Source organism: Malurus melanocephalus, unplaced genomic scaffold (genome assembly GCF_030028575.1).
Source record: "Malurus melanocephalus ecotype Western Australia unplaced genomic scaffold, MMel_1.1 scaffold_169, whole genome shotgun sequence".
NCBI lineage: Eukaryota > Metazoa > Chordata > Aves > Passeriformes > Maluridae > Malurus > Malurus melanocephalus.
This window is the reverse complement of record NW_026623401.1, coordinates 160,508-173,228: the sequence shown is the minus strand read 5'-3', so window position 1 is coordinate 173,228 and position 12,721 is coordinate 160,508. Positions and strand designations below refer to the sequence as shown.

Here is a 12,721-nt window from a genome sequence, read left to right as displayed (position 1 = left end):
GTCATCGAGGCACTCGAGCTTCCTGGGATTTGTTTCACTCCCTCTCGCCGATTTTTGGGAGACCAAGGTTGGTTTTTATAGTTCAGCCTTGGGAGCTTCCTTAGGTGAGCCTTGCAGGTGGAATTTAGGGCTGGGGAACGGGGCTTCCTAGAAGATGGGATATTTTTCCCTTCATGATAGCCTAGTTTCACAAATGTTAAATATCCAAGAAGCCAGAATGCAGAGAGCTCCCTTCTCTAGAAAATTCCTCTCAGGGGTTAAAGAGGCTGCTCAGAGCATGCAGGAGCTGTGTTTTTACAGCTGGGGGTTGGAGGTTTACTGAGATTCATTCAGAACCATTTCCATACTCATCTAACGCTTCCTCATTGCTTTTATTAGAGAAAAAAAGATCAATTTAATTTTTTACCTGCCTTTTGCAAGTGCATTGTGCAATTCCTTCTTATTTTTGTTTTTTTTTCACAAGGGGGAAATTTCCATTTGTGTTGCCCTTCCCCTTTGAAGGAATTTGCAGCAGAGCTTGCTCTCTTTTGTCATAATGACTCTTAATTACTAAAAGATCACTAAAGCTAATCACTGTGTTTTTAATAACAAGAAATTTACTGTCACTGCCTGAAATTGCTGTTTATAAATAGCTGGTCTCTCTTTTTTTTTTTTTTCTCCTTTTGCTTACTCTCTTCCCCCATCTTTTGACTGAGATTTGAGATGMTTTTTTTCCCCACTCCTATTTTTTTCCCCCTTTACCTTTCATGTGAATGCTTGGAGGGTTGTGGAGGACCTACTGGATCGCCTTAGGCACAGAATGTGGTGTGGACCCGAGCCAAACACTTCTTGTTGTGCTGGCAAATAATTTGAATGTGTTTTGGAGCTTATTCCCAACTTCTCCTTACCATAAACATCCAGGAATAACTTACTGGATTCTCCAAGTAGATCCTGGGGCTGATAACTGGACAGATACCTATTCTAAAAAAACGTGGATCAAACTGTTGGATTTGAATGTTCTGCTTTGAAGACAGTTCTGGATGGRTGAAAAASGGTCRGTCTTGTCCATCACACTGTGGACRCTGCTCAGTTTATTAAAAATAGGARTAAATACAAAATAAATAAATTAGTGCCTGTGAGACCAGCCACAGGTTATCCAGGGAATTTCTCATCCAGAGGCACCAACACTCAGATTTTAGTTATTTTTAGGCTTAATTCCCAGAGGTCACTGAGACAAGCAAGATGCAGCTCCTGAGGACAATTTTCCTTGCTCTGACCTGTGCTAAGCTTTGGGCTCCTGGAGCCGGGCACTTGCCTGGTTTGGGAATCATCCCTTGGGTGGAACAACTGGGCTTGCGTGGAAGACCAAGATTTCATCTCTGCTCTCACCCTTGCAGAGAAAACCCAAGTAAATGATTCTTACCCCAAACAATTTTCATCTCTGTTAACTTTTTAAAAACTGTAATAATTATTTTGGAAAAGAGCTGTAGGCAGAGCATCCCCTTCCTATGGGTAATCACCGGAGGGCTGTAGGGGAATGCCATCAGTGCAATCCATGGATTACTCCCCTATATTTTAACTATTTTTTTCCAAACCTTATTGGTTATCTGAAGCAGGTGTGGAGCAGGGAATACTCTTTGTTTCCAGGTGGGTTGTTTCAGAATGTTCCCTCCTCACACAGAAATTTGGGATGCCCCTGTTCCTGCAGCAGCAGAAAGAACAGCATCAAATGCTTGGGATGGCACCGGCCAGAAAAATGGCCTGGCTTGGAAATGTTGGACACAACTGGGAGGTAGGAGAATAACCTGGCCCCTCCCCACCTCACAGTTAAGGTATGCTTGTAGGAGGGCAGGGAAAGGCTGTGATGTCGGAGTGGGGGTGAGGGAGTGTTGGAGCAGGGATAAGGAATCCATGAGTAAGGCAGGTTTGGTGCAGAACACGTGTCGGTGTTGTGTTGTCAAACAGGAAATGTCAGGTATGGGTTTGGGATCCCAGCTCCCTGCTTCCCTTCAGGAAAAGRGCCTTGCAGGGAGTCAGGAATGCGCCACTAACCTGAGCTAAGTTGGGTTTGTGGGATGCTGCTCCCAGCTCTTTCGCTCTCTGAACAATGTTTCACACCACCCTCTCCTTGGATTTGGGTATTCTCTGGCTATCACTGGTACCAAAATACACACCACCAGTTGTGTGTTTGCTGRGATCTGTTGGGAACCAGTTTGGAACTGAGTGGCTAAGAGTTCAAGAATTTTAGAGGTAAATAACATCAATTTCTTGTGATGTTTGTAGGAATGGGTATTCCCGTAATTAAACACCWGTAATAGCAGCATGCAGGATTATTCTGCAGTCAGTCCTTGGGAACTGTGCATATCCTTTTATTTCTCTGCAGTTCAGCTTTTTGTTCATGTTTTGTTCCTTCATTTCCTGTTAGGAATGAGAAGTCCAAAMATTTTGGGAATTCCAGTAAGTGCCAGAGGTGGGGGCAGTTCTTTCCTCTGGGTGTTTGCTGTTGTTGGGGTCAGGCTCTCCGTGGTAGGGTTTGTTCCTGGCAGGTGCCAGTGATCTTTTTACTAAACTGCTGCAGGCAACAGGAAAGAAAAGCAAGATTTCCTGAAGCAAAACTCTTTGTGTCTTCGCCCTTCAGCTTTGCTGCTGCCACGGAGGCAGTGAGGAGTTGGAATTGTGATGAGGTGAGATGTGACACGGAAAACGTGACAAATTGCAGCTTTTTTTTTTGTGTTTCTTTGGTGTGTTTGGCAGCTCTGGGGTTGTGTCACTGCTGGCTTATCCTGCCTGCTCCAGGGTCAGAATATCACGGACCAAGGGATCAGAGCCTGGAGAGGGTTTGCGTTTCTGCTGRCAGATCTGGGCTGTGTCCTCAAATAAAACACCACTGGGTTGGAGGAGGGGACAGGAATTTTCCTCTTCGTGTTGTGGGAGACTTTTCCCAGCTCAGCTTCCCAGTGCCAGCAAGGGACACAGTTCTTAGCAAGCCCCTGTGCCAGGGTGGGCATTGTTTAKGGCATCGCCTCTCTCTCTTTGTGGAGAAAAGGTTTATCTGTAAAGCAAGGAGCTGTAATAAATCCCCGAGGCTTTATTGCTGTGTTTAAGGATGGATCTGTTGGTGCCTCGAACGCTGCAAACAAAATTGTTCTTGTCCTCCTGCGCGAGGAATGCGCCAGGGTGGGGAAGATGTGGGAATTTTGTTTGTTTTGGGCTCGGAGTCTGGCTCCACCACGGACCCTGCTTTATGTGCTTGTTCCCAGCTCGCCTTTACCTTAAAAATGGAATTMATCCAACACGGAGCAGGAGCTTCTCTGCTGCCTCAATTATTTCTTAATCCTCTCGTGCTCTTTTCAAGCTGGGCCCGGGAGTTTGTGACAAAGCAAGGACAGAGTGAAGMTCTGAGAGGTTCTGGCTGTTCAGGAAGTGACTTTTCATGGCGATGGCATGAAACYCTTCAGCTGTAACTACTCATTCTGSYGAAGAAGTGTTTGTACAGCATTATAAATAGTGTTTTTCCATGTTTCAAATCTATTTGTTTCACTTTCCTTTCAGCTGTCAACACTTCAGATTGGAGCTGAAATGCCTTATTCTTTTAAGACATCTTCATTTCTTACCAAGTACCTCGTCTGTTCTCATTAGTAACTTCGTGACAGTCCTGTAGTTAAGTGTGAAGAAGGTTCTTGGGGTATTCAGGGAAAAAAAAAAAAACAAAAAAACCAGCAAACTCCTGTTCTATCCGAAGGGTTGGTGGAAGTCTGGAGCGAGGATTTAGGATTTGCAGTGAGGTTCCTGAGCTCTGGGGCTGCGGTTCAGCAGAGCAGAAATCTTGTGGCAAATCTGAGTTCCATGTGGCTGGTGCAAACCTCATTAAAGGCATGAATCACCTCATTTAGGGCTTTTAAATACCAGGACCAGTTTCAGYGTAGGGAAAAACCTCCCGTGGGCACCTGGGCAGTGAGGTTCTCCTGCAGGTGCTGGAGCTGGGAGGAAGTGATGAGGGTTTGGGGCTGGTTTCACTAAAGCTGGGGGTGGCACCTTTTAATCTTGTCACTTCAGGTTTACGAATTAATGTGGAAAAAAGTCAGAGCAGTGTTTGTGTCTGAATATTGTGCACGGTTTGAAGGACCAGGGAGGATGGGAGCGTTTGGACTTGATTTCAGAGATTCCAAATGCAAATTCTGCTGTGGGTCTTCATCTGTCAGTGGCTGGGAAATTGCAGAGCCTTCCCTTGTGGGCTGAATGAGCTGCTTTGGTCCCAAATATATATGTCAAGGATTGTTTGGAACTGGATCTTTTGGGATTGACTGCAAAATATTCGGGGTATTTCGTGCTTTCATACAGAAGATCCATGTCATCAGTCATGTCAGTGGGTTTTGGACATTTCACTTCCTTGTGAGTCCTTGGGAATCCAAAATTCTGCAGGAATATCATCATTCCAGCTGATGTCTCTTGCCTTCTGGTGATGAACCAGCCCCTGTCAAGCACTGAAATACATTTTTCAATAAAAACCAGGCTCAGAAGTTGATTTTCTGGCTCCTGCCTGCCCAGTTGATGCGTGCTGGCGATTACTGGTTTCACTGGTTTGGGAAGTGTTTTTCTTGGTTCCTGGAGAAGTGAAACAGGTGTCAAGTTGTACCAGTTTGATTCATTAGATCTTATTGGGAGAGACTAAATGGCTGTGTTAATGAGGATGCTAATTAATAGAAGGCAAAGCTCCGCATCCCAAACAGGACACGCAGCTCCAATGGGAAGAGTGCAGAGATGGAATGGGAAGAAGTTTCCTTTAGCCTGGGAATGATGACAGAGGGTTGCACACAAATGGGATTATATTCCCTCTCTTTTTAATGTCATTTATCTCCTCCTTTGAACCTGGATTGGTTCTGCATGGCAGGAAGGGAGGGAGGCACTCCAGAAGTGGTGTTTGGAGCTGAGAACTGGCACAGCTTGTATATTGTCAATGTATAACTTCTTTTACGTCCAGCCAGAGCAATAAAAAATTGGCAGCAGTGTAGATTCTAGCTGGACAATGATTAAAAAATAATTAGAGTTACAGCCTTTCTTGTGCACTGGTAACTTGTCCTTTTCTTAGTTTTTTTTCCCCCTCCAGAATGGAAATGCCTTTAAAAATTGCAGACTTTAAAATAAGTATCTGTGAACTCTGTAAAAGGGGGCAGAGCAGTGGCACCATGCTGTAACTTCACAGTCAGTGGGCTTCAGGCACTTTGTGATGTTGCTGGGGATGCTGGAAGCTGACTGTTAATTCTCTTTTTTTTTTGTTTCCTTGAAGCAAATGGTTATGAGCCTTCGAGTTTCAGAGCTGCAGGTGCTGCTGGGCTACGCGGGGCGGAACAAGCACGGCCGCAAACACGAACTGCTGACCAAAGCCCTGCACCTGCTCAAAGCCGGCTGCAGCCCTGCCGTCCAGATGAAAATCAAAGAACTCTATAGGAGGAGGTTCCCCCAGAAAATCATGACCCCGGCAGACCTGTCCATCCCCAGCGTGCACTCGAGCTCCATGCCCGCCACTCTGTCACCATCCACCATTCCACAGCTCGGCTACGACGGCCACCCCGCCACGTCCCCCTTGCTCCCCGTGTCACTGCTGGGACCCAAACATGAACTGGAACTGCCCCACCTCACCTCAGCCCTGCACCCCGTGCACCCTGACATCAAACTGCAGAAACTCCCTTTTTACGACCTGTTGGATGAGCTGATCAAACCTACCAGCCTCGGTAAGAAAATATCATCATACTTCGTTATTTTTGGAGGATAATGGCCAAATTCAGCTGCTCGTGCAGTAACTGGTTAAACATTGCATCACAGCCGTGTTTAGAGAATTGCTATTTTTGGTAACTTTTGGAACAGATTGTTCTACATGGAGAGACATCTTACGTAACACTCATTAGTTGCTTTGGCTGAGCCTCTAAATATGGTTTAAACATCCGTTGTTTTTGAGGGGGGACTTTGAAAAGAAACAAAACTAAATCTTCGAAAAAAAGGAAAAAAAACCCAGTCTGCTTTCACTAGCTCTTATAAACCATGGAGTTTCATTGTTAAAAAAAAAATCCAAACTAAACAAAACTACCCCCAAATCCATCAGGCTTGTAAAGTCTTCTCATCTGTGCTGGGAAAGAAGGCAAGGCTAGAAACTTGCCGGCTCCATTGCAGCCTGAACATCTGAATTTAGGGAGACTTGTGGTTCCTTTGCAGCTGTGGCTGCATTTCTTGCAGCTGATTTCTGYGTGAAGGTATAAAATTGCTGCTGGAGCTGCTGAGAAGAATCTGCTGCTTCCAGAGCGTTATGTAATGTGTGATTCCTCTGGCTCCACGTAGCATTTTACAGCTTGGTGGACTTTTAATATTCTTAAATATTGTCTGAATGCACCAGTCCTGGTGGTTTCTGAGGGGCTGCTGGTGTGTTGGAACCTTCTGCTGGGTGGGAACCTTCGTCTTCCCCAGGGAGGATTCTCTGCTGCTGGGAGGAGGAAATGGGTGAGAGGAGATCCAGGGAGAGAGGGTGGGTGAGTGAGAGAGAAAAGTCCTCTGCAGGAGAAATTCCCTGTAAACAAAGCTGAGCAGGTGCTTTGCAGTGCCAGTCTGAAGGGCTGGGGGGTGTGGGAGGGCTGATGTGAGTGCTGGGGGCTGGCTGTGCATTTCTCTAGGATCTGGCACAGTTGTTTGCATTTTTTTTTTTTGTTTCTCTGCTGTGATTGAGGGAAAAGCAGAGAGCTTTTGGTGATTTAATCTCCTGGTTCAGGTATTTCCAGAGGTGCCCTGTATCTGTTCAGCTTGAATACAAACCCTAATTGATGAATAACCATTCCAGGCAGTGCTAGTGGTAGCAGCTAATTAATTACTTTGTATGTGCACCATCACTTTTACGTTATAAATCCTTCAAAATCAGGTTGTAATTTTCACAAGGCATTCCCATGCAGGGAGGACGGTGTGCATTTATTCCTGGATGTGGAAAGAGCACTCTGCTGTCAGCCCTGTGTCTGACAGAGCAGCCCCAAATCAGGGATCATCATCCGCTCCCTGCCAGCTCTCGGGCCTCAGGAGTTGTCAGACAATGATATATTTTTCCCCCTTTGTGGAGTGTTAGGGTAAGAAAATGGAAGTGAGATTCCAAGCAGATACCTTTGGAAGCAATTCCTGTCYTTTCTGTTAACTTCAGGATGTGTTTGGGGCTTTTGTTTGTATGGGAATTCTGGGTGTCCAAAGCAATCCTATTAAAAATCCTTTTTCACCTGAGCATTGAGGGAAGAGGCAGCTTCAGTGCCTGTGCACATCRCAGGGTTCTGGAATGGCTTGGGTTGGAAGGGACCTCAAGCCCATCCAGTYYCATCCYCACACCTCCCCTATCCCAGGCTGCWCCAAACACGGCCYTGGATAYTTCCAGGGATCCAGGGGCAGCCACAGCTCCTCTGGGAACCTGTGCCAGGGCCTGCCTACCCTRTGCTGACTCAGATTCACTTTCTCCCTTTATCCATTTACTGCTGCTTTGACTGCAGAGTCTGCAGTGATTCGTGGAAAATTTGCCTCAGGTGCTTTGGACACCCCTATCTCTGCTGCTGGAGAGAAAAACCGGGAAAACAACCCAGGGAACCTCCTCGTGCACCCTTGGTTTCCTCAGGGGTCCGTGTGGAGGTTCCTGCTTTGTTTTCCCSTGGCAAATATTGCTGCAGTCACTCAGAACTTGGGATTTAGCCAGAATTTCAGCATCTCCTGCTTGCTTTTTGCCGTCAGATTGCTCATGGGATAGGGAGAAGGAACTTTTGGATTTACTCTGTTTGCCTCCCCGGCAAGGGTGAATCGATGACCTGCTGGGGGGTTTGGAATCATTCTCTGCCTGCTTGAAACAGAACCTACTGGAAGAGAAAGAAAATGTGTGTGAGAGAGCATTTGTATGGTTCAAATTTCACATCCTTCTGAAATTACAGTAATCAGCTAAAACTGGGCCAAGCACATCCTTGGATGGGATTGTCTGTGGTTGTTCCCAAATCCAGGTGGGACAGCTGGGAAGCTTTGCTCCTGTTTTCTGTCCCTTCAAGAAGTGCTGGTGAATTGGAGAAGCAAAAAAATACTTCCTGTGGATGGGTAATGCAAAGCTAAGGTGAGGAACAGGTCAGGAAATGCAGCCTGCCCGCTCTTCTTTGTGATGGCAGGAGCAGGAGGAGGAAATGGATGTTTCCTTCTTCTGTCTGGATGCAGCCCTGGCCTGGGGTTCAGGGGTGGGCTGAATTCTTGGATTGCAGGGATTTATCCAGCTGTGCCCTTCTCCCTGGCACCTGCTGGGTGTGGCTGGCTTAACCACAGGATCAGGAAAAGCCCTCCAGGATTGTGGTGTCCAACCTTGGATCCCCGCCTTGTCACCTGCCCAGAGCTCGGAATGCCATGTCCAGTGTTTGCTCGGACATTGCTGGTGTCGGACAAAGGGAGATTTGTCCTTTTGCAGTGGAGCTGCTGGGTTTGATCCACATTTTATTGATCACCCTCACTGCCAGGTGGAGGAGGCATCTCAGTGGGCTGATTCAGTGTCCAAGCCAGCCAGGAAAGCTTCTTGCTCTAGAAAAGTCTGCTGGTGAGGGAATGTGCATGGAGCTCTCTGCCTGTGGCTAACCATGACTTCAGCCGATTCTGTGGCTTTTTTGTTTTTGGAGAAAAATCTGAGCTTGATGGAATGCATGAAAATTGCCTTATTTTTGTACTTCTCTGCTGGTTTTCTAACAGGATCTCCTAAAGAGGAGAATTGGGGTTGTTGGTTTGTTTCCCTGTTGGTTTTCTAACGGGATCTCCTAAAGAGGAGAATTTAGGTTATTGGTTTGTCCAGTGAAGCTGCAGCTCTCCCATTTCCAGCCCCAGTACACAGACAGTGCTAATTGGTTGCTTTTCGAGCACATTTTCTAAAAGGAACTCCTAACACCCAGATAAGATCTCTTTTGTGTGGTGAAATGTGTTTACTGCAAGTAACAAGGAGCAGAATTTGCCAGATTATTAAGAAGGGACATGAGACAGTTAAGCAACATCTTTAAAAATGCCTCTTGTTATAGCAAATGTCATTCCTAATTGCTTTAGCTGTGTAGCTGTTCCAAAAAACATTTTAACTGGCTTAGGGTCTTTACTTACCTGTAAGGCAAATGAAGTTTTTTTTTTACCAATTCAAAGGATTAAAGAGGCTGTGAGCTCTCCTCCTCTTTAAAATCAGGCCCAAATGGCAGCAGGATCATCATCMCACAGTTTATTTGTTGTGCTCCAGCTCTCGGCGATAGGAACGCAGCGCTGGATTTGAGCCATGGAAATCAGGATTTGTACCTACAGCCTCCTGCAATGAAGAGGCATGGATCAGTCTGAGCCAGCACAATTCCAGATTYTGGAATCCTTGGGAATGGGGGGGGACTTCATTTTGGGAGGCTGCACAGTGGATGGGGCTGAGTTGTCAATACAGGATTTAGCCAGGAAAGATCCAATAAACCACCCCCCTCCCCTGAGATTCTTGGAATTATGAGAAGTCACTTCCCTCCCCATCCTATGGATTTCCTGGAATTTTCCCGGGAAGTGCTGCTGTCATTAAATCCCTCAGGGATCGAGTACACTCTCCCCAAGCAGCATTTGTGCTCCTGGCTTGCAGTTTCCAAGAATTTCCCTTTGGCTCTGCRCGTTCCTGGTGCCTCAGACACAGACCCAGGCCCTGCAGCTAAGCTGCCCCAAACCTTTAGGTTGGAGGTACAGCCATGGAACAATTCAGCAGTTCAGTGCATGAGAAATTGGGGCTGGAAACGCAGCAAGTTTTGTTTGGCAGGAATTTCTCCTTCCTCCCTATCGGCGAGCTGATCTCCCGCTCCGTGCCATCGCTGCGATKGTTTATGTGAAAGTCACGCTTTCGCTGTCTGCTGTGTTTATTGTTTTTCGAAATGTACTTTGTGGGAGGAAGTTCAACAAAACCCTGCCTTCTCCACTCGCCTTGGAGCTCTCTGACTTCCGGCCCTGCAGCTCTGGAGGGTGCAGGAAGGGGTGAAAAATCCGCCCTGCCCTGCTCCTGTGCTAGGGCTCACCCAGAATTATAGAGCTTTGTTTGGATTTGCACGTTCTGTGTCTTCAGTTGAGCTTTCCACAGGCGAGAGGGTTGATTTTAAGTCTGAGAGAGCTTAAACCAACTGGAAACTCCTGTGCTGGAAGAAAAAAGTGTCATTTACAGAGGCTCTCTTCAGCTGATTGCTCAATCTGCTCCTGGTGGAGCTGAGATCACCTGGATTCCGGGCCCTGGCAGGATGGGGATATTCCCAGCACGGCTGCTCTGCTCTGGATGGAGCTGGAAAGCCCCTTGSCTTCCATGGAATCACAGAGAATCATAAATATCCTGAGTCAGGAGGAACAAGGAACAAAATCCAGCTCCTGGGCATCCCAACAATCCCCTCTGAGCCTAAGGAGCAAAACTTCTTGTTGAGAGGAAAACATCTCCAGAACCAGGATGCGTGCCAGGCAGTGCTGATTTTGTGCTGCTCCTTGGAAGGGTCTGAGTTGGTGCTTTTGGGAGGAAAAGCTGAAATATTGCAGCCTGAATGGCAGCATTTGRGTTATGGGACATAATTTGGGTGTCTGAAGGAATCAAGGGATGGTACTTGAGTAAGGAGGATCCTGAAATGTTCCTTCCCTCTGGAAAAACAATGGATTAGGTGTGCAGTGGGAATCCATGGGCACAGGAGAGGGGAGTTGGCATCTGTAGGTGTTGATTCCGCAGGGTTTGGTTGGGAGAGGGGAGAGTTTGGCCGTGGAATGTTGGCGTGAGAGTCCCCAAATCTCCCTGCAGCTCTCCAGAAATGCTCGGCCACGTGACAGATTTCAGGAATGATCAAACACAAATATCTGTCCGATTGCACAGCTGATCCATTCTGTGTTCTGTTTATACAACACAGCAGAAAGAGTTGTAAAATCCCCAATATTTACGGGTTAATCGTAGCCTTTGGAGAGTTTCCAGGCTATTTCCATGGATATCTTTAGGCACCGTTTCAAATAAGCTCCTTCACATCTCTTCACTCCCTTCCTTTCCCACCCCCAGGGTGGCTCTGCCTGTTCCTCCTGAGGATTAACTGTGAGTTGGACAGAATCTCAGAATGATTTGAAGAGATGAATGCAGCAGCTGACCAGAACCAGGGTTTGGTTTCTCCTGTTCTGAGGTGAAGAACGTGGCACTATCCCTTCCCTTTGCCCACAGTGTTGGTGGGCAGAGCTGTGCCCTATGGGGGTGGGAGAGGAGCTAGGTAAGCCTGGAATAAACCAGGAAGTGGTGAGGAGAGCTTGGGAGAAGAARTGCTGTAAGTTTTTTGGCATTTTGGGGTGTGTTGGGGACCTACAGAGCTGGCAAACACTCTTGGCTCTTCCAAGCCCTGTTCCATTCACAGTGCTAAAGTTATAATATTTAATAAATTTTAATTGTGGGAAAAAAAAAATCAACAAACCCAATCCTCAAAACCATTCCTGGTTGTGTCAGGAAAAGGRGGATTTGGGTGGTTGCTAAAATGCTTCCCCTGGAGCGATTTTGGAATGTTTTGAAAGGTTGAGGATGCAGCATCCATGGTGATCAGTGATTGAAATGAAGTGGAATGGCCAAGGGGTGGCAGAAAGTGKTGGGAATTTGGGATTTCTGTTGGCACTGGACATGAGCTTGGAGCTCCTGAATCCCACAGCTGGTGCAGGACATGGCATCCCTCATCCGTGCCCTTGGATATTGGGCTGCAGAGCCCTGCTTTGGCATGGGCTGGTGGGGCTTTAGGGAYCACTGGGAGGCTTTTCCAGGGAGAGGGATCTGGCTGTGCCTGGCTCCATCCTGCTCGCTCCCAGTGCCTCCGATGGCAGCGGGAAATGCAGGGAATGGTTTGGAAGCGCTGCAGGTTCCAGGAAGTGCCAGAGCTCGGGGCTGAGAGGTCGTGGTTCAGAGGCAGAAAGGGTTCCTAAAAGTGTCAGTAAACCCTTGGTAACTGGGGAACCCCAGGATTTGGGGTGGCCCTCGTGGGCATCCTGAGGTGGGATCCCCCATTAGGGGTTATCCTCTCAGCTTTTTCCCCACATATCCCCTGGGATTGTGCTCCAACACTACCTGGGATCCATTTCCAGACCCTGTGGATCAAGGAGCCCTGGGCAGAGCCATCACAGAGGCTCTGGAGGGATGTGGGGGCTGTGCTGTGGGGTTGGCTCAGGGATTTCCTGTCCCCTGCTGCCCTGGGATAGGGCTCAAAGCCTCTCTGAATTTTCACATTTTCAATCTCAGTGTTTGCTGTGCCTCCATCTGAGSACCCCCACCCTGCTCTGGTTGGGGTTCCATTGTCAGCGGTGATTTTTGGTGGGGGATGGAACAGGGATYGATGTGGTGCCTTCTGCTGCTGGAAGGAAAAGCAAAATGGGGTGTTTTACCTGTGGGGGGAGCAAAAGCRTGAATTCGGGAATCATGGAATATTCTGGGTTGGGAAGGACCCRTCAGGATCATCCAGTCCAGCTCCTGGCCTGCACAGACACCCCAAAATCCCACCCTGTATCCCTGGGAATGTTTTCCAAACATTTCCAGAGCTCTGTCAGCCTTGGGGCYRTKCCCATTCCCTGGGGAGCCTGGGCAGTGCCCAGCWCCCTCTGGGGGAAGGACCTTTCCCTAAAATCCATCCCAAMCCCCCCTGACTGAGCCTCCCTCKGCTCCTGTCCCTGCTCCCAGAGAGCAGAGCTGCCCTCAGGAGGAACTCACAGACACCTTTTC

The 12,721-nt window shown here is 47.6% G+C and overlaps 1 protein-coding gene across 3 annotated transcripts in view; it reads left to right on the top strand.

Annotated features, from left to right (window-relative positions):
- PIAS1 (protein inhibitor of activated STAT 1) overlaps nucleotides 1–12,721 on the top strand; it is a 48,952-nt gene that overhangs the window by 15,824 nt on the left and 20,407 nt on the right. For 2 of the 3 annotated variants that reach the window (XM_057372280.1, XM_057372279.1), the window contains exon 2: nucleotides 5,267–5,711. In XM_057372280.1, the coding sequence (XP_057228263.1) occupies nucleotides 5,267–5,711 (445 nt within the window). Of the gene's footprint in view, nucleotides 1–2,145; nucleotides 2,230–5,266; nucleotides 5,712–12,721 lie in introns of those variants that run through there. The other variant, XM_057372281.1, reaches the window with a different exon arrangement.